At 19.9% G+C, this 18,968-nt stretch overlaps 5 protein-coding genes across 5 annotated transcripts in view; 3 read left to right on the top strand and 2 right to left on the bottom strand. All coding sequences in view use genetic code 6, as the record gives it.

The window, feature by feature from the left end:
• Positions 1-1,454: 1,454 nt before the first annotated feature.
• On the bottom strand, positions 1,455-9,489 carry TTHERM_00324340 (kinase domain protein, putative; the record flags this gene model as incomplete). Its single annotated transcript, XM_001013022.3, has 30 exons — positions 1,455-1,551; positions 1,647-1,736; positions 1,887-1,973; positions 2,078-2,167; positions 2,261-2,350; positions 2,498-2,587; positions 2,652-2,741; positions 2,830-2,919; positions 3,062-3,151; positions 3,243-3,332; positions 3,762-3,851; positions 4,000-4,089; positions 4,257-4,343; positions 4,528-4,617; positions 6,055-6,141; positions 6,232-6,321; positions 6,417-6,506; positions 6,774-6,863; positions 7,010-7,099; positions 7,164-7,253; positions 7,335-7,424; positions 7,565-7,654; positions 7,770-7,859; positions 8,051-8,134; positions 8,294-8,383; positions 8,533-8,622; positions 8,783-8,869; positions 9,054-9,143; positions 9,349-9,398; positions 9,451-9,489. 30 exons carry the CDS (start codon positions 9,487-9,489, stop codon positions 1,455-1,457), a joined length of 2,598 nt encoding a protein of 865 aa, XP_001013022.3.
• A 3,661-nt stretch (positions 9,490-13,150) lies between these two features.
• On the top strand, positions 13,151-13,757 carry TTHERM_000324193 (hypothetical protein; the record flags this gene model as incomplete). Its single annotated transcript, XM_012796864.1, has 4 exons — positions 13,151-13,235; positions 13,319-13,339; positions 13,410-13,510; positions 13,683-13,757. The coding sequence occupies 4 exons, from the start codon at positions 13,151-13,153 to the stop codon at positions 13,755-13,757; spliced, it is 282 nt and encodes a 93-aa protein (XP_012652318.1).
• A 588-nt stretch (positions 13,758-14,345) lies between these two features.
• On the top strand, positions 14,346-15,035 carry TTHERM_000324191 (hypothetical protein; the record flags this gene model as incomplete). The annotated part of the gene is made up of 3 exons (XM_012796863.1): positions 14,346-14,472; positions 14,607-14,761; positions 14,931-15,035. 3 exons carry the CDS (start codon positions 14,346-14,348, stop codon positions 15,033-15,035), a joined length of 387 nt encoding a protein of 128 aa, XP_012652317.1.
• A 2,508-nt stretch (positions 15,036-17,543) lies between these two features.
• TTHERM_00324190 (LITAF-like zinc ribbon domain protein) lies at positions 17,544-17,954 on the top strand (the record flags this gene model as incomplete). Its single annotated transcript, XM_001013021.1, has 1 exon — positions 17,544-17,954. The coding sequence occupies one exon, from the start codon at positions 17,544-17,546 to the stop codon at positions 17,952-17,954; it is 411 nt and encodes a 136-aa protein (XP_001013021.1).
• A 790-nt stretch (positions 17,955-18,744) lies between these two features.
• TTHERM_000323187 (hypothetical protein) overlaps positions 18,745-18,968 on the bottom strand; it is a gene marked incomplete at both ends in the record, with an annotated part of 335 nt that continues 111 nt past the window's right edge. Inside the window, 3 exons of the mRNA XM_012796862.1 lie at positions 18,745-18,768; positions 18,829-18,871; positions 18,928-18,968. The exon at positions 18,928-18,968 is cut by the window's right edge and continues 111 nt beyond it. Of these exons, the coding sequence (XP_012652316.1) occupies positions 18,745-18,768; positions 18,829-18,871; positions 18,928-18,968 (108 nt within the window). The remainder of the gene's footprint in view (positions 18,769-18,828; positions 18,872-18,927) is intronic.

Here is an 18,968-nt window from a genome sequence, read left to right as displayed (position 1 = left end):
TCATTTTGGATATACTTGCTCATTTGCATGTTGAAAATACACATACACATCATGTATGTGTTCATATTTGATCAAGTATCAATAAAAACTCACAATTTTAGCATTTAAGGATCTAATTTTTAATAGAATTCCATGCTTATATACTCTTATAGCAACTCCTTTACTAAATTAAATTGAGTTGTTATGGAATTGCACAAAATACTGTCTCAAAAAAAGTATAATTCCTGGCCAAAGAGATTTTTTTCTCAAGTTAAAATTCTATTTCACAAAAATAAATAACTTCTTAAAAATGTTATAACATGGTTTTTAATACAATAAAATATTATAGAGGAGCTCTAGAATATAAATGATAGAGTGGAATAATAAAAATAGAAAAGATATTGAAGACAAAAAATATATAGATTTTTGATAAATTGCTTTTGTGAATAAAAACAGACATACATCAATTCTTAATGAAATATTTTAAATTGCTTTTGCTTTCTATCTAAATTTCAAATTTACTATGAATAAATAATACAAAATTTTTTTATCTTAGTTTTATGATTATAAATAGAATCTGATCTAACAAATTTTATATTTACTATATTGAGTGCTTAAAAATATAAAATAAATATGAATTTTTAATAGTGCTTCAATTTTTTATATAGAAATGGTTGGGTGTCGTTATAAAAATTTAGTAATAATTACAAATATTTATTTTATTAAAAAATATATATATGTTAATCTGTTAATTTTACTGTCACAGATATTTAAAAAAAAAAAAAATTTATTTATCTAACACAGGTAAAGATATTTCACAACTAACTCCTAAAAATATATAATCTAAAAGCTACTTCACATTTAAAAATGTATTCACCTTATTTATAACTAAGCTTGTTTATAAAATACATAATATGAATAAGTTATTTATTATTCTTTCATTATTATATATTACTAATTTCTTATTTTTATAAAAAATAATTTTAATTTAATAAATTTTAAGGTCAATTTTAAAAAAAGAACTCATTTATTCATAGCATAAAAACAAAATATAATATTTAATTATTATAATTAATTAAGGTGTATTCAAAATAATTTTTTAATTATAAGTGCTCCATATTTAAATTAAAACAATGACGGTATTTAAAATATTTAAAATCATAACCTCATAAAAAAAATTTTTTTAATTTATGTTGTTAAATGATAAACTTTGCTAATGGGTTATTGCATCATTATTTCAAAATTATGCCAAAAAAAATAAATTATCAAAATAAAATAATCTAGTCAAAAATACTAAAAATTAAAATTAGTTAAGAAATGTATACAAATGCTAAAAAAAAATAATTTATTTTTTAAAATAAAAAACTCAAAAAAACAATTAATCATAAACAAATAATTGCTTTTTGAGTTGTATATATGTATACACTAACAAATTTATCAGCAAATAATTAGTATTATTTAAAGGAAATTAAATATCAGTTTATAGTGATTTAAGGTTTATTCACTAGTCTTTTAAATTTTAAGCTCTTTTGGATTATTTTTGCTCTATCTGATTTCTTGACTTTTCTTGGACTTTTAAATATTAAATAAAAGTTAGCTTTGTAAGAAAAAAATAATTAATTATTTGTGAATAAGAATATTTATTTGTAAATATTATTCAATTATACCTTAGTTCAAGTTTAAGTGTTTAGAGTACAATACATTACTACAAATCAGACAATAAACCTTATATACCCTAATAGGTAATTTTATAGCTCCTTTTAAGATAAAAATCATTTTAATATTTTTAAAGAATTTTAGAAACCACAAATTTAAAAAGCTAAATAATATTAAAGTGAAACTTTTTATATAGCTAATGTTAATATATAAATTTGCTAATTAATTAAAAGTATTTCATGTAATATTACTTTAAGTAGAGTATTAAAGCTGTTAGTTTAGAACATTTTGATATTGATTAAGCGAAATCTTATATAGTTTTATTTTCAATTTAACCTCTTTATAAAAATTAAAAAATGATATGTATGATTTATTTGATAAACTTTAATAGAAACTAAATAGTTAAATTTCTAGAACAGTCAAGAGAATTAATTTATTTTACCCAAATGAGAGATACAAGTTTGATAGTTTCTAATATTTTGTTAAGGCTGATCCTATTTACTCAATTCCATCATTTTTAATTTCATTATAGCTGTAAATATTAATTGATTTTTAACATTTTATTTATTCATATTTAACTGTAATTTAGTTTTATAAAGCAAAAATAAACAAATAAAAATATTACTTTAGTAAAAGCTACAAAGTTGATAAATTTGCACAATTTGCTAAAGCCATAGCTAGATCTGAAGACCCTTTCGAACTGATAGAGTTATGTCTTTTAATAAATGAATAATTTAGAAATATTAAAAAAAGTTGTGATGGCGAATGAATTAAATTTTAAAAACTAATAAAATTATTCAAATAAGATAATTTAAATAAATGGGATATGTTGAATATAATTAAGATATATTTATATTCTTACTCAAGCATTAGTGTAAGTTTAGTAAGGTTATCGCATTTAGCTAATAATTCACCAATATTTTATGCAGATTTTTCATTAATTTGATTGTAACTTTTAATATATTTATTTATTATTTGTTTCATTAAATAAAAAAAAGATAATAAAAAAGTTTTACTTGAAATCCAGAGTTAAATTTTACAATTTAGTGCATTTTATCAAGCCTTAGCATAGATCTATAATATTTTCTCCCGAAATACAATTTGAACTTTTAATATTTTATAATTATACATATAAATTTATTTTCTATTTTAATAAAAATTTTAGATAAATAATTAAAAAATAAATATATTTACCTAAAATTGAGATTTAAATTTTATAGATTTTTGCAGTTTGATATACCATTACCAAAAGCTAACATATTCTAGCTTCCAAATATACCAAGGCTTTGATATTATTAAAATTTTAGTTATATTTAAATAATAATTCAAAAGAAAGTTTAAAAATTCAAATTTTATATTTAAAACATTTACTAAGTTTTATTTTAATCAAATTAAAAAAATATTTAAAGTATTAATTCATTATTACGAAAAATCTATTGTCAAAGTTTAAAGATTTAAGCAGTTCGAAAAAGCATTTTCAAAACCAGGAACATATTTTTGTTATTTATTATACAGGCTTTTGATTAGTTTCAAAAAAAAATATTTTAGCAAAACAGCTAGATTAATAAAACTTAAAATTTCGGGAAAATAAACATTAATTAAATTACACATTAAATAACTCTAATTAATTGAGATTTTAGCAGTTCCCTAAAGCAACAAACATAGCTTAAACACTTTAAATACTTATATTATTCTACCTTTATTTATTTAATAAATTTACAATTAAATTTTCAAAAAAATGAGAAAATAGAATTTAAAAATAAATAAATAATTCGATTTATTTTTATTTTCGAATTAAAACAAAAAAATTAAATTTTAAATAATAATTTATCCACTTAAAAAGTAATTAAATTCCAAAATTTAAAAATATTAATAAATTTTACTATAGTTTAAGAGTTAATTTTTTAAGATTGGGACATTTTGCTAAACTAAAACAGAAACCTGAGACATCATCAATTAAATTGATTCTTATTATTTTTTAAAAAGCAGATTTATTTTATGAATTATAAATAAATAATATCAAATTCTTAAAAAATAATAGAAATAAATTAAAAATTGAATTAAATCATTATTTTAATAATTTATAAAGTATTTTCAAATTTTATTCAATGCTTATTTTTACTTACTTTAAATTAATAAGTAAATCTGATAGATTCTCACACTTTGATAGGTATGAGCCTAATTTTGTTAATCCAAATGAGTCAATTTGATTTGTTCTAAATATTTAATTAGTAATAATTTATATTAAATAATTAAATAAAAAAAATTAAAGAAAGTAGAAAATTTAATATAAAAAAAGCTAAAACTCAAATATAAAACAATTAATTAAATGAATTGAATCTCTTAAAAATATTTAATCTCTACCTTAGATTTAATGACAAAGTTTAAAGACAAATTAATTTTGCAAATGCTTTTCCCAAACATAATAAACCTAATGAGCCAATCTAATTGAACCTTTAAAAACATTATAAAATATTTTAATTAATAGGATAAAGATATAAATTATAAATTAATTAATTCAAATATTTTAATGAATATTTTTTTATTCTAAAAAGTAAAGATTATTTACAGCTATCATTGAAAATTATACAGATAAAATAAAAAAAGCATAAAATTCTTACCTCAAATTGAAAGTTAAAAATTAAAGATTTTGACAATTCTATAGGCCACAAGCAAAATCTTTAATACCTTTTCCAATAGCATTATCCCTATTAATAAGTTAATTTGTTAATATGGAGATTTTTTATGATAAAAAATAGAAAATAAATAAGATCTTAAATAATATCAAAAAGATTAAAAATTAATATTGACAGCATTAGCTGTTTAATAAACTAATTAATTATTGAAATATATAATATTTTCTAATAATATAAGTAAAAGTTGCCAAATTACCTAAAATTAAGTTTCAAAGTTTATAGATTTTTATACTGAGATAAGGCCATGCCTACACTTTAAGCCCCTTCTTCTTTTATTTTACACTTACTTTTTAAATATATTAAATTCGCAATCAAATAAATTAGTAAAATAAATCAAAAAATTAAAATGTAAAAAAAAAATTAAAAAATTTGAATGAGAAAAAGAAAATAAATTATTTAAATTGTTTAGTAAAAAATTAATTCTATTTATAATTATTGAAAAATTTTTTATACAAATCAAAGTTCTTATTTCATTATTAATGAATATTTTACCTAAATTGAATTTCAAGGTTTTTTAAAGAGGAATCAGGACAGTTTAGAAACTTTAAAAAAAAAATAAAATAAAATCATTAATTGGGATTTAAAAATAGCATCTTTACATCTTCTAAATTATTAAAGATCTTTTATTATGAAATCATTTTTTTATTGCTGAAAAGCTTTACAATAACTTCTAATCAAAAAATATTTATAAATTTCCGAATTATTAAACATTAATTTATCTTTTATAAATCAAATCTAGAATTGTAGACACTTTATTAGATTTAATTGGTACTTTTACATGCTTTAATTAATTTATTAAGGAAGGAGTTTTTAGCAAATCTCAATAATTTTATTACAAAAATATAAATTAAAATTAATTAATATTACTCAAAATAATATTTTATTATTAATTGCTCCCCCATATTTAAAAGCACTTTCATTAACCTTATAAAAAAAATATTTGAATTATATCGAAAAAAATAAGAAAAATTTAGGATGCTTAAATGATAAACTTTGTTAATGAGTTATTGTATCATTATTTAAATATTATGCCAATCAATAAATACATTATCAAAATAAAATAATTTAGTCAAATATACTAAAAATTAAAATTTGAATAAAAACACTAAAATTTGAAATGAGTTTAATTTAAAAATAATTGTTTTTAATTTAATTAATATGAAACAAAAAATGCCAAAATAAGTTCAAAATATTTTTAAAAAAACAATTAATCATAAACAAATAATTGCTTATAGAGTTGCGTGTATTTATAGACGAATAAATTTATCACAAATAGATAGTATTATTTAAAGCAATTAAATATCAGTTTATAATTATTTATGGTATATTCACTAGCCTCTTAAATTTTAAGCTCTTTTGGATTAATTTTGCTTTATGTGATTTCTTGACTTTACCTGGACTTTAAAATATTAAATAAAAGTTTACTTTGTAAGAAAGAATAAAATTAATTAATAAGATTATTTATTTGGAAATATTATACAATTATACCTTAACATAAGTTTAAGAGTTTAGAGTACAATACATTTCTACAAATCATATAACAAACCTTATATGCCCTAATAGGTAATTTTATTGCTTCTTTTAAGATAAAAATTGTTTTAATATTTTTAAAGAATTTTCGCAACCACAAATTTAAAAAGATAAATTTAAAAGTGAAACTTTTTAAAGCAAATTTTAATATTTAAATTTACTAATTAATTAAAAGTATTTCATGTACTATTACCTTAAAGAAAGTTTTAAAGTTGTTAACTTAGAACATTTTGATATTGCTTAAGCTAAATCTTTAATAGTTTTATTTTCAATTTCACCTCTTTATAAAAATTAAAAAATGGTATAAGTTATTTGATAAACTTTAATAGAAACTAAATAGTTAAATTTCTAAGAGAATTAATTTATTTACCCAAATGAGAGATACAAGTTTGATAGTTTCTAATATTTTGATAAGGCTGATCCTATTTACTAAATTCCATCATTTTTAATTTCATTATAGCTTTAAATATTAATTGATTTTTAACTTTTTATTTATTCATTTTTAACTGTAATTTAGTTTTGAAAGTAAAAGTAAGCAAATAAAAAGATTATTACTCAAGGAAAAGCTAAAAAGTTGATAAGTTTGCGCAATTTGCTAAAGCTATAGCTAGATCTGAAGACTCTTTCGAACTGATAGAGTTATTTCTTTTAACAAATGAATAATTTAAGAATATTAAAAAAACTTTGTGAATGCGAATGAATTAAATTTAAAAAACTAATATAATTATTCAAATAAGAAAATTTAAATAAACGGGATATTGAAAATAATTCTTATTTTTTTATATTCTTACTCAAGCATTTTTAATTTCATTATAGCTTTAAATATTAATTGATTTTTAACTTTTTATTTATTGATTTTTAACAGTAATTTAGTTTTGAAAAGCAAAAGTAAGCAAATAAGAATATTTTTACTCAAGTAAAAGATACAAAGTTGATAAGTTTGCACAATTAGCTAAACCCATAGCTAGATCTGAAGACCCTTTCGAACTGATAGAGTTATATCTTTTAATAAATGAATAATTTAGGGATATTAAAAAAAGTTGTGATGGTGAATGAATTAAATTTTAAAAATTAATAAAATTATTCAAATAAGAAAATTTAAATAAACTGGATATGTTAAAATAATTCATATTTATTTATATTCTTACCTAAGCATTAGTGTAAGTTTATTAAGGTTATGGCATTTTGCTAATAATTCACCAATATTTTATGCAGATTTTTCATTCATTTTATTATAACTTTTAATATATTTATTTATTATTTGTATTATTAAATAAAAAAAATCTAATAAAAAAGTTTTACTTGAAATCCAGAGTTAAATTTGACAATTTATTGCATTTTATCAAGCCTTAACATACATCCATCATACCTTCTCCTGAAATACTATTTTAGCTTTTAATATTTTATAATTATTCATATAAATTTATATTCTATTTTAATAATAATTTTAGATAAATAAATAAAAGATTTTACCTAAAGTTGATATTTAAATTTTATAGATTTTTGCAGTTTGATATTCCATTACCAAAAGCTAACATATTCTGGTTTCCAAATCTACCATAGCTTTGATATTATTAAAATTTTAGTTATATTTAAATAATTTCAAAATAAAGTTTGAAAATTCAAATTTTATATTTAAAAAATTTACTAAGATTTATTTTAATCAAATTAAAAAAATATTTAAAGTATTAATTCATTATTACGAAAAATCTATTGTCATATTTTAAAGATTTAAGCAGTTCGAAAAAGCATTTTCAAAACCAGGAACATGTTTTTCTTACTTATTATGCAGACTTTTGATTAATTTCAAAAAAATTTTAATTTATTATTTAGCTTTAGCAAAAATAAAAAGCAAAAAAGCTAGATTATACAATAAAATTTAGGGAAAAAAAACACTAAATAAATTACATGTCAAATAAATCTAATTAGTTGAGATTTTAGCAATTCCCTAAAGCAACAAACATAGCTTAAACACTTTAAATAGTTATATTATTTTACCTTTATTTATTTAAAAATTAACAATTAAATTTTCAGTATAAGTGAAAAAATAGAATTTAAAAATAAATAAATAAATAAATAATTTGATTTATTTTCACCTTCTAATTAATACACAAAGATTTAAATTTTAAATGAGCTAGCAGCATAAAAGTTATTAAATTCCAAAATTTAAAAATATTAATAAATTTTACGATAGTTTAAGAGTTAATTTTTTAAGATTGGGGCATTTTGATAAGCCAATACAGAAACCAGAAGGATCATCAATTAAATTTATTCTTATTATTATTTAAAAAGCAGATTTATTTTAAAAATTATAAATAAATAATATCAAATTCCAAAAGAATAAAAGAAATAAATTAAAAATTGAATTAAATTATTATTTTAATAATTTATAAAGTATTTTCAAATTTTATTCAATGCTTATTTTTACTTACTTTAAGTTAATAAGCAAATCTGATAGATTCTCACACTTTGAAAGACATGAGCCAAATTCTGCTAATCCAAATGAGTCAATTTGATTTGTTCTAAATATTTAATTAGTAATAATTTATATTAAATAACTAAAATAAAAAAATTAAAGAAAGTAGAAAATTTAATATAAAAAAAACCTAAAACTCCTTTAGAAAACAACTAATTAAATGAATGGAAGCTCTTAAAAATAATTAAGCTCTACCTTAGATTTAATGATAAGGTTTAAAGACAAATTGACTTTGCAAATGCTTATCCCAAATATAATAAACCTTCTGAGCCGATCTGATTGAACCTTTAAAACATAATAAAATATTATAATTAAAAGGATAAACATAATAAAATTATAAAGTAATTTAAAGTTTTTAGTGAATTTTTTTTATTTAAAAAAGTTAAGATTATTTGCAGCTTTCATTGAAACAAATAAAGATAAAATAAAAAAGCAAAGTTCTTACCTCAAATTGAAAGTTAAGAATTAAAGATTTTGACAATTTTATAGACCACAAGCAAAACCTCTAATACCTTTTCCAATAGCATTATCCCTATTTATAAGTTAATTTGTTTATAAGGAGATTTTTTATGATAAAAAAATAGAAAATAAATAAGATCTTAAATAATATCAAAATAATTAAAAATTAATATTGACAGCATTAACTGTTTAATAAACTTATTAATTATTGAAAATATATAATATTTATAATAAAAAAAGTAAAAGTTGCTAATTACCTAAAATTAAGATTCAAAGTTTATAGATTTTTATACTGAGATAAGGCCATGCCTACACTTTAAGCCCCATCCTTTTTTATTTTGCACTTTCTTTTTAAATATATTAAATTAGCAATCAAATAAATTAGTACAATAAATCAAAATATTAAAATGTAAAATAAAATTAAAAAATTTGAAAGAGAAAAAGGAAATAAATTATTTAAATTGTTTAATAAAAAATTAATTCTATTTATAATTATTGAAAAATTTTATATAAAAATGAAAGTTTTTATTTGATTATTCATGAGCATTTTACCTAAATTGAATTTCAAGGTTTGTTGAAGAAGAATCAGGACAGTTTAGAAACTTTAAAAAAAAAATAAAATCTATAATTGGGATTTAAAAATAGCATCTTTACATCTTCTAAATTATTAAAGATCTTTTATTATGAAATCATTTTTTTATTGCTGAAAAGCTTTACAGTAACTTCTAATCAAAAAAATTTATAAATTTCCGAATTATTAAACATTAATTTTATCTTTTATAAATCAAATCTAGAATTGTAGACACTTTATTTGATTAAATTGGTACTTTTACAATGCTTTAATTAATTTGTAAAGGAAGGAATTTTTAGCAAGTCTCAATAATTTTATTACAAAAACACAAAGTGTAAAATAATTTAAAAATTAAAATAAAATTATTCATAAAAATTAATTCCTTCCTTCCTTTATTGATTAATTGGCGATCTAACCCTATTAAATTTTTTTAGCATAAATTTTTGATGAATTTTAATAAATAATTAAGCAAGCATACTAATTTAAAAGAAGGTCTAATAAAAAACATAATTTAATTCATTTGTAAATATATAGCTCACTAAATTTGTTTTTATAAAAACGAATATTTTATTTAATCCTAATTTTAAGCTATGATATAAATATATTTATAATTTTTCTTAAAAATTAAATTAATAATCTATATAAATTTGTAATTAAAATAGTATTTATTATCAATCAAATAAATCTTTTATTATCAAATATTATTTAAATAAAAATTAATATTTTACTTTCTACATTCTGACCATCTACCTATTCAATCAATACATCTATTTAATCTTCCTAATATAAATTTCTTTTATGAATTATTAAAATCTAATGATTACCGATAATTAACTATCTTTTTCTTATAAGAAATATCTAATTTGATTATTTAGATAATTATTAAAAACTTAATCAGAAACATAAAAAATATAAAAAGAAGAAAAAGTCAAATTAAAATGAACTAAAACATGAATGATGAGTCATATTAATAATATTTAAATTCTAATTAATATCCCTACAATAACAATAACCTTTAGTAACATTTTTAAAGTAATCACTCCCAATAAGCATAATTTTAAGTTGTAAATCCATAGAATAGCTTAAATAACTATGACTACCCAATTGCGCCTCTATAAAATTATGAATAAAATTAAATATAATAGCCTATGCTTATTTAATAATAAAATTCATAATTTATTTATGATTAAAATGTAAATCATGATATTGAAAATACTTTCTGCTTAGGTATCACAAAAGGAAATAAATAAAATAGAATGGTTGTAGGCGTAGATGGTATAATCCAGGCACTTAATTAGATTTATAATTCTCTCTGTCTGAATATTCCAATCTTGGAAGTAATAGGAAAGCTCAATCTTCTTTTTATTACTGAATTAGACAAAAAAATAATAAACCCAATAATAAATAATAATAAGACAGTTTAAAGAAATGTGATTTTGCATGGAAAACTGATTTATTGCTGTAGGAAATTACAAGATGGCTTAAGAAAAAGTGCATTAATATCTTTTTTTATTAACTCTTTTATTGTCATACTTCTGACAGTATGCTATACCTTGATGATTATAGTTGATAGTTATTTGATAGTATTATTTATTATTCATATAACATTATGGGTTGTCATTTTCATTATTCATCTATTTAGTCTAATTTTTTGCTCTCCTAAGCTATTAAAGCTTTCATTTTCTTTTAGTGTGATTAGTTTACTGTATACGCTAGTAAATTTTGCTTTACTTATGACTTACCTATTTGTATAGTAAACTAATGGATTAGATTTTTAAGGATTTGGTTTTGCAGTATTTATTATTTAATTTTGTGTCTTAGCATTAGGAGCTAATATTACTATAACTTCATAAATTATGATAATTACCATGAGGAGATTTCTTTTATTAATAAAATAAATAGATTAAAGCTAATATCGAAAATTTAATTTTAGCTGAATTAATTAATTAATAATTGACACTTCATAAAAATATATATAAATGTCAAAATAGTTTTATTTGATAAAAATTGTAATTTGCCTATCTTTTTATCTTTATCATATTGATAAGTTTTTTAATTATTTATTTTTATTTAATCTTAACTATTATTTCAAAAAAAATTTTCAAAAAATATATTTTAAATGAATGATAATAAATTTTTATATACGTTTTTACAAACAAATCAAAAAAAAAATGAAAGGTCCCACTGGGATTCGAACCCAGGTCAAGGGATTTAAAGTCCCCAGTACTAACCACTATACTATGGAACCAGAACACAATATATACTATTTAATTTTTTGGGTAGTATACCTCTTTAGAATACTTGCTCTTTTAAAAATTAATTGGATTAAATAATTGTAAACATTTTTAAAATATTTGTCAATTTATTTGATTTAAATAAAATTGTTTAGGTTTTTTATTTAATTTTTAAAATAATAATTTAAAGTGAATTTTTAACAAAATTCTCCTTAAAAAAAATTAGGTCAATGACCTTCAAAATCTTAATCTTGAGAACGACCAATTAATTCATGGAGCCAATACAAAATATTTAAGTTTATCATCCTGTTTTAAATATAATTTAATATGTATTGTATTTTAAAAGTAAATAAATAAATATTATTAATATGAAGTCTAATTAAAAAAAAATGAAACATAAAAAAGGAAAGGTCCCACTGGGATTCGAACCCAGGTCAAGGGATTTAAAGTCCCCAGTACTAACCACTATACTATGGAACCAGCACACAATCTTTAATAATATATTTTTTGGCTGATATGCCTCTTTACAATTAAAATTTTAATTTTAAGTTAAATCTTTTAAAACAATTCTTCTATAAAAAATAAGATTACTCATCTTACTTCTAAAAAGTACTAAGAGCAGGCAATAATATTATAGGGGTATGAAAATTTTTTAGCTAAGATGCTTGAATAGAATTAAGGATTTATTTTAAAAATATTTTAACAATAATCAATTTTTAAAAGTAAATAAATATTAAAAATATAAAATTTAATTTCAATATGTATGTTTAAAGTAAAAAAGATAAGGTCCCACTGGGATTCGAACCCAGGTCAAGGGATTTAAAGTCCCCAGTACTAACCACTATACTATGGAACCAGAACACAATGTTTACTTGTTATTTTTTTGGCTAGTATATCTATTTGGAATTAATTAAAAATTAAAAAATTTTTAAAAATTACTATCACCTTTTAAAATATATGTCAATAAATTTAATTTTTCTTAAAATATTGTTTATACATTTTCAATTTAGAATAGCTATTTCAATTAAATCTTTAAATAAATATGCCCCAAATAAAAAAGATAAGGTCCCACTGGGATTCGAACCCAGGTCAAGGGATTTAAAGTCCCCAGTACTAACCACTATACTATGGAACCAGCACACAATCTTTAATAATTCATTTTTTGACTGATATGCCTTTTTATAATTAAAATATTAATTTTAAGTTAAATCTTTTAAAAAAATTCTTCTATAAAAAGTAACTAATGGATTAGCTTTTTAAGGATTTGATCTTGGAGTAATTATTATTTAATTTTGTGTCTTAGTATTAGGAGCTAATATTAATATAAAATTTAATTTTAACTGAATTATTTAAGCTTCATAAAAATATAAATGTCAAAATAGTTTTATTTGATAATAATTTCAATTTATCTATCTATTTATCTCTATTAAATTAAAATATTTTTTAATTATTTACTTTCATGTAATCTTAACTATTATTTCAAAAAATTTTTAATTTATATGAATGAAAATAAATTTATGTATTTTTTTTACAAACATATTTGAAAAAAATGAAAGGTCCCACTGGGATTCGAACCCAGGTCAAGGGATTTAAAGTCCCCAGTACTAACCACTATACTATGGAACCAGAACACAGTAAATACTATTTCATTTTTTGGCTAATATCCCTTCTAAGAATTGGTCATTTTTTAAATAATACCTTTATATTTCAAAAATAGTTATATAATAATAATTAATAAGTATTTTACTAAAATTTATTAATATAAATTATCATTCAAGATTTGTGTGTGTATTTATTTAAAAAATAAGGTCCCACTGGGATTCGAACCCAGGTCAAGGGATTTAAAGTCCCCAGTACTAACCACTATACTATGGAACCAGAACACAATAAATACTATCTAATTTTTTGGGTAGTATACCTCTTTAGAATATTTGCTATATTAAAAATTAATTGGATTAAATAATAGTTAACATTTTTAAAATATTTATCAATTTAAATGATTTAAATAAAATTGTTTAGGTTTTTTGTTAACATTTAAAATAATAATTCTTTCAAAAAAATTGTTCTAATAAAAAAATAAGGTCAATAACCTTCAAAATCTTGAGAACAACCAATTATTATACCATGTAGTAGCCAGGACAAACGTTTAAGTTTGAATACAATTATCATCTTGTTTTAAATAAAATTTAATATAAATTTCTTTTTAAAAGTAAATAAATATTATTAATATAAAATCCAATATTAAAAAATGAAACAAAAAGGAAAGGTCCCATTCGAACTAAGATCAAGGGATTTAAAGTCCCCAGTACTGACCACTATACTATGGAACCAGAACACAACATAAACTATTTAATTTTTTGGCGAGTATACTTCTTTCAAAAATAATTTATATTAAACATCATTAGATTGATAAATAGTTAGTATTTTAAAATAAATGTCCATTCTTAGTTTAATATTTAAAAGAGCTACTGTAATTTATTTTTTTTAAAATAATATTTATTATACAATTTTTAAAATTTAATTTTTTAGTTAATTCAAAATATATAAAATAAAAAAAGATTTAAAAAAAATAAAACCCCTCTACTTGTAAAAAGTCCTGAGAACAGATAATTATATTATGGAGACAGGAAAAATTTTTAGTCAAGATGTTTGAATAGAATTAGGGTTTTGTTTGAAATATATTTTAATAACTATCAATTTTTAAAAAATAAATAAATATTGATAATATCAAATATAATTTTTAAATGTTTAAAGTAAAAAAGATAAGGTCCCACTGGGATTCGAACCCAGGTCAAGGGATTTAAAGTCCCCAGTACTAACCACTATACTATGGAACCAGAACACAATGTTTACTTGTTATTTTTTTGGCTAGTATATCTATTTGGAATTAATTCAATATTAAAAAATTTTAATCATAAAAAATTACTATCATCTTTTAAAATATATGTCAACAAATTTAATTTCTCTTAGATTATCTAAGTTAATATTTTTTAAATTTAAATTAGTTACTTCTATTTAATCTTTAAATAAACATGTTCCAAATAAAAATAGATAAGGTCCCACTGGGATTCGAACCCAGGTCAAGGGATTTAAAGTCCCCAGTACTAACCACTATACTATGGAACCAGAACATAGTGCTTACTTGTTATTTTTTTGGCTAGTATATCTGTTTGGAAAATTTTTAATCATAAAAAAAAGCTATAACCTTTTAAATTATATATCAACAAATTTAACTCCTCTTAAATGATCTTGGTTAACACTTTTTTAATTTAAATTTGTTACTTCTATTTAACCTTTAAATAAACATGTTCCAAATAAAAAAAGATAAGGTCCCACTGGGATTCGAACCCAGGTCAAGGGATTTAGAGTCCCCAGTACTAACTGCTATACTATGGAACCAGCACACAATATTTGATAATACATTTTTTGACTGATATGCCTCTTTACAATTAAAATATTAACTTTAAATTAAATCTATCAATAAATTCTTTTATAAATAAGAACATATACTTCTAATAAGTTCTAAAAATATAAAAATATAATATTATTGGGCAACAAAATTTTTTAGCAGAGATGCTTGAATAAAATTAAGGTTTTGTTTAAAATACACTTTCACAACTATTTAAAAAATAAATTAATAATATCAAATCTAATTTCAAAATATTTAAAGTAAAAAAGATTAGGTCCCACTCGAATTCGAACCCAAGTCAAAGGATTTAAAGTCCCCAGTTCTAAGCACTATACTATGAAACCATCACACAATTTTTAATAATACATTTTTTGGCTGATAAGCTCTTAACAATTAAAATATTAATTTTAAATTAAATCTTTTAAAAATTTTTCAAATAAAAATAAGAACACTCATCTACTAAAAATTCCTGATAATAGACAATTATATTATCGACATAAAAATTGTTTAGCCAAGATGTTTAAATAAAATTAGGTTTTTGTTTTAAATAGATTTTAATAATGAGCAATTTAAAAAAAAAAATAAATGAATATTAATAATATCATATCTAATTTCAAAATGTTTAAAGTAAAAAAGATAAGGTCCCACTGGGATTCGAACCCAGGTCAAGGGATTTAAAGTCCCCAGTACTAACCACTATACTATGGAACCAGCACACAATATTTTCTATTTCTTTTTTTGGCTAATATTCGCTTTTAAATATAATAAATAAGAAATTTTGATTTTGTTCGTAAACCTAATTTTATTTATTTTTTTGGATATAAAATAAGTTTAATATGGAAGAGCTACTTAAATAAAAAAAATAAAATAAATAAAGTTCAAGTATGTGATTGAAAAAATAGATTTAAAATCAAATAAGCTTTAAATCCATTAAAAATAAATAAATTTTTGATGCTAAAATTTACTATCTTTTTGTTGGTTAATAAATTTGGCAAAGAATAATTTTCAGAAAAACAAAAGTTTTTTAATTCAAAATAAAAAAAATATGTGTATTTGTATACTACCTTATAATTTTATTCGTTGTTTTATTTTAAATGACATCATTTTATCCATAAAACCTTTTTTTATGATTTAATTAAGTAAAAAATATTTTAAAAATAGATGCATGATTTAATATTTATCATAAATAATTACTTATTATTGTCTCAAATATAAAATTTTTAAAAAATGATTGTGGAATATCTATTCTATCCCAGTTCAGTTGTTTTATTTTTTAATGATTTAATGATTATCGACTTAATTTAAAAAATAAAATTAATAGTTATTTACAATAAAAAATTAAAAAATTAGGTCCCACTGGGATTCGAACCCAGGTCAAGGGATTTAAAGTCCCCAGTACTAACCACTATACTATGGAACCGGAACACAATAATCTGCTTTTAAATTAAGCGCTAATATGCCTTGCTTAGATTTATATTTTTATATACATGAAATTAATTGATTTTTTTGTTTTAAAAAAACAAAAGTAGTTTATAGTTTTAATTTAAATATTTTTTATTTCATAATTAATTTATTATTTATTTATTTAGAAACAAAATTTAATATAATAATTTAATATAATTTAGACTTTTGATAATATTTTAATTTCATTTCATTTTCATAATAAATAAAAAAATAAGGTCCCACTGGGATTCGAACCCAGGTCAAGGGATTTAAAGTCCCCAGTACTAACCACTATACTATGGAACCGGAACACGGTATTTAGTATGCATTTCTTTGGCTAATATTCCTCTTCAGAATTTGTAATTACAAAAATCTAAAAATAATTAAAAATGAAGAGTTGGATAGAATTTCTTTTTTGCAAATGAAATTTATAATTGAAAGGATAATTAATATATTATTATACGCTTTGAATCTTTATTTAATTAATCCTCATTTTGTAACAATATAATTAAGGATGAATATACCTCATCTTAATGAAAATCACAAAATTTTTAATAGATTGTTTTAAAGATTTTTAATAGAAAATTTAATTAAAATGTTAATTTTATTATTTTTGAGATGCAAAATAAAATATAGATTTTAATAGGAAAATTAGATTAATTTACAAAGTAACTTCAATATTTAATTCGCGAAAATAAATAAATAAATATAAAAAGCATAAATCAGAATATATCAGGAAATAGTCTATTTTCTGAGAAACTATCTTTTGAAAGTGCACCTCATTCAAATTTGAGTAATTTAATTGGTTTTTATAAGCAATTTTTGCAATATTTTTTTTTTTCTAATGAAAGTAAATTTACAATGTAATTTTACCATTAGTCTTCATAAATGTTTAAAATTAACTTTAATTTTTTATTAATTTTTCAGATTTTCATTAAATTTATAAAAATTTAATTGATAGATTTTAAGATGTAAAACAAATATAATTTAGGTCTTCTGAAGGAGTTTCTATTTAAAGTAAATTTTATCTGAAATTTTTTAAATCAAATTAAAATATTAAAACATAAATTTAATAAGTAGATCTATCTAAATGTATTAAAACTCTGACTAGCAAAATTTATATTAGCAGAATTAATAGGCTAATCCTGCTTAAAATATGATGCCTCATGTGTAAATGGTGCAAAATCCTTAGCCTAATTAGCCATTTATGTACTAACAATAAAATTTTTAATTAGCAACTGTAGAAACATGTTAGAATTCACCTTATCCTGCTTAAGTAACTTGTATCCATTGTAGCCAATATATTACTACCCAAATATAATACAAAAGAGGTTAGGGATCTTATTGTTGTTGCTTATTAATGACTCTAACTGTTGGATGCTGTATTCTCCCTCTACTTCTTAAAAAATGTAAAGATAAAATACATATTTGCCCAAACTGTCATAAAGAAATAGCTGTATGCGAATACAAACCATGCAACAAACGAAATAGACGTCGTTGATATATTGAAAAAGATATCTTTTAGAAAGAAATATAATTTTATTAAATAATTTTAGTAAATTTAAAAGTTATTTTGTGTATTAATTAAGTTAGTAAATGATTATTTTACAAATTTTTTATCAAATAATTAAAAATAATTTCTCATAATATTTATATTCTAGCAAAAAAATATCAAATTAATTATAATTAATTGCTTTTATTTTTTAAAATTGAGATTACTAAGCTTGATTTTTATATGAAATAATAAGCTTTTCTAATTAATAAGTGGTTAATTAATAAAAATTAGCTAGGTTTTAGTTTTAAATTGTTTATGAAATATTTAAAACCATTGTAAAAATATTGTTTAAAAATTTTATTTTATAGAATCGGTTTTTTAAAAATAAGTTCAAAATTTTTCTTTCAAAGTTATAAATTAGGTGAAATATCTATTAAAAACATTTATTTAAGATTATATGTTTGATAAAGCATTTTTTTTTCACTTCCTAAGTTTGAAGCCTATTTTTAAACATTTTTTATGTTTCATTTTAAAATATCATCAAAAAATAATTATTTGTTGAGTAATAACGAAAAATATTCTGCAAATATCAAGAAATTCTAAACATAAATATGTTAATCTCACATACCTTGAAATTCAGATAAATTCAAGATTCTAAAAGTAAAATGAAGAAAAAATTCAAAAATGAAACCAGAAAAAAGGGAATAAATTCAAATGAAGTGAATACATGATCTCAAAAATAATAATTTTATTAACCTTTTATTCAGTTTTTATATTCTTAAAAAAAGCTAAATTATCAAAGATTTTCTTTATTAAGTTACTATTATTTTTTTGATAAATTTCTTCCTTTTTCTTTAATGAATTAACTAAATTTTCTTACCAACTCAAACCCTTTTACCTCAAACTAGAGATAGCGACGAATGCTATTGATTTTATGAGATTAGGTAATACGAATTTTAATATATTAGTAAAAATGTACTCTGTGCCACCTACCTAATAAAAAAATTTATTTTTCTTTTT

Source organism: Tetrahymena thermophila, assembly GCF_000189635.1.
Source record: "Tetrahymena thermophila SB210 genomic scaffold scf_8254691, whole genome shotgun sequence".
Classification (NCBI taxonomy): domain Eukaryota; phylum Ciliophora; class Oligohymenophorea; order Hymenostomatida; family Tetrahymenidae; genus Tetrahymena; species Tetrahymena thermophila.
This window is presented reverse-complemented; position numbering and strand designations above follow the sequence as displayed.